The sequence below is a fragment of the Austrofundulus limnaeus genome, unplaced genomic scaffold, assembly GCF_001266775.1.
Source record: "Austrofundulus limnaeus strain Quisiro unplaced genomic scaffold, Austrofundulus_limnaeus-1.0 Scaffold72, whole genome shotgun sequence".
In the NCBI taxonomy this organism is placed as follows: Eukaryota; Metazoa; Chordata; class Actinopteri; order Cyprinodontiformes; family Rivulidae; genus Austrofundulus; species Austrofundulus limnaeus.
In genome coordinates, this window is record NW_013952474.1 from 374,595 (window position 1) to 377,270 (window position 2,676).

Consider the following 2,676-nt stretch of genomic DNA (forward strand, 5'->3'; position numbering starts at 1 on the left):
TTATCTTATCTTATCTTATCTTATCTTATCTTATCTTATCTTATCTTATCTTATCTTAGTGTTAACCAGTTAAATGCTCTCTCTGGGTGAAAGCAGAGTACACCTGATCATCTCATCAGTCCATCACCACATGGAGACAAATAGGACACAAAACAAAACACACTACAAGGAGTCTTATAGGAAGTATTATTTTATACAAACATCTCTTTGTRAGATGAAGAATGACAAACTTAAACTTTGAAAGACTTTTTTTGGTGTTTTTTCCAAATTAGTGTTCCTATATTTAGAWATAGCAGGTGACAATAAATAAAATGAGAAAGCAAATTGTTTGAATTAGCCAGAACCAAACCTAACTCTGAAAATGTTCTCATTTTGCGTTTCCTCTCGTTCCTGTTTTTGCAGTTTTCGTCTTCCCTTTTCCTGGTGCTGTTTCTTGAGGAGCCGGGCTGTGGCGCCCCCCTGCCTGCTGCAGTTTGAGCTGCTGGATGTTGCTGAGTAGTGACGCCTCGTGGCTCAGACTCTCCATCATCTGGCCCTCTGCACCTCCAACTGCTGTGCGGACCAGCTCCACGGTGCTCTGAGCAGAAAAGCAGACCAGTTTATAAATGACATGTTTGTGTTGCTTTCCAGCTGTGAGGTACCTGTTCATCCAGCCGGCCGTCCACTGGGACCGTGACRTCCTCCAGAGTGACCCTCGGACCATCTCTGAGACACCTCAGCTCTTCTTCCATCTGCTGCAGGCTGGAGGCCATTTCAGACTGAGGCTGAGTCTCAGTCTCCAGCTGAAGCAGATCTGTACCCTGCAGAGTCAATCAAATATAACTAAACTTTTCTAAAAACTAACTCTAAAGAGATACTTCAAATCTTTTGAAGTGAGGTTCTACATAAGAGTTATGAACAGTAAACGTATTGCCTCTTGTTTCTCTTTGAACAAACTCAAACTGGAGAGGCAGAACGTAACGACTGGACTGACAAGCTAACGGCTAGTCTGAGTGGGGTCATGAACAAAGTGGGCTGCAGCCATCCTTAAACAACTCGAGTCTCACAAATTTCATGGCACTGCACACAAACCTGATTTTACAAACCTTTACATCGTCATGAGTTTCACTTTGCACAGTTACTCAGGCAGAAATATCATACTTCTGCTGAGAGAGTGCTCAAAAAGTGCTAGAGCTACCTGTAGCTGCATCTCTTTGCACTTGTAAATAACCATGTAACTGTGGAGCAATTTAGCTTCTACTACTAATAGTAGTTATCTCATATAGTTTCCTTGTATTATAAACAGTAGTTAACTCGTTTCTGACACTAAATCTGGGGACATTTCCAGCTTGGAGATAAAAAAAAATAGYTAAATTTTATCAAGATGATGTGAAGAAACAGGAATAGTTGTCGTTTTATGAATTTTGTGTATTCATATTTAAACAGCAGAATGTGTCTCTACACTGTTGTTAGTATTTCCTAAGAGTAAGAAAATAAATAAAATAGCTAATAATAGTAGTAGTAATCGAGTACTCACACTGTGTGTGTGGAGGTAAGCTAATGTGAGTGTTGTACATGAATGTGAACATGTATATTCTTATAGGTGGCAATAGATAAAATGTAATCACAAACCCCTCCAAAAACATTAGATGAAAATACAGTATACTGAAACATACTGAAAATTTACAATTTAAATTAGAAATTTTGTTTCAGAAGTCCTTTAGAAGTTGATAATTTTTAGATAAGAAAATTTTGAAATTTGAGATTTCCTGCATTCTGTTTAACTGGTTGGTAAACATATTTTACCTACATAAATAAACACTTGATATGACTAATCTGTCAGTCAAATGAAATGGATTCATTCATGAAGAAATAGAAAGGGTACTGGGTGAACTAACAATTACTGCAACCCCATAGGCTACTTTTCCGTCTCTTTAAAATAAGTTAAAGTATTTACAAGGAACAAGCTTTGAAAATGGGAGCAGCAATAACATACAATGTAAATTTCTTTAAATTGCAAGATTTATTTAATCACTCATTAATTTTGCATTTAATAAAATCAAAAGCACGAAACTCAACAAATAAAGAAAATGAATGTATAGTCTATGTGAACTGAATAACATGTTTTATAAATGGAGGTGGTCTTACCTGGAGGGCCAGTGGAATGGCCAGCAATTTCAAGGGGTATAGGGCCACCCCTTTGGAGTGCCACTGGATGATAAACTGGGGTCATTAATGTATTAAAAATTTTGCAGTTTTTTTATTTATTTATTTTTTGTAAAGTAGTTTCTTTAGCTGATGAAACACCAAGATGCTATATTGAATAAAAAGCTTTTTTTATTTTTTTGGAGCTACAGTACGAGTTCATCTAACTCAGAATAAATGCTCATTTAAGATTTAAGATCTTAAGTGAAGGTATAAAAAGCTTAGGCTTCTACCTACACTTTTTTTCAGTCTATACCTTGTTTTKTTGACACTGACAGGAATTTAAAGAATGTGTATTATTTTCTGTTGTTCTGTTTTGTTTTCATTGTTCCGCGTTTTGTGCTGTTTTGTAAATGGAAAATGTAAAAATGACTAAAATAAAAGATTTAAAAAATGATTATAACTCTCTCTCCTCATCATTTTCAGTTCATACAGTTCTTGTTTCATTTGGTTTTCTATCTGACACCTGACTGGCACTCATATATATATATA

The 2,676-nt window shown here is 35.9% G+C and overlaps 1 protein-coding gene across 1 annotated transcript in view; it reads right to left on the reverse strand.

The window, feature by feature from the left end:
• Positions 1-172: 172 nt before the first annotated feature.
• Positions 173-2,676, reverse strand: part of cunh8orf74 (chromosome unknown C8orf74 homolog) — a gene marked incomplete at its 5' end in the record, with an annotated part of 4,704 nt that continues 2,200 nt past the window's right edge. The window contains 2 exon segments of the mRNA XM_014010662.1: positions 173-577; positions 642-800. Of these exon segments, the coding sequence (XP_013866116.1) occupies positions 368-577; positions 642-800 (369 nt within the window). The 3' untranslated portion in view covers positions 173-367.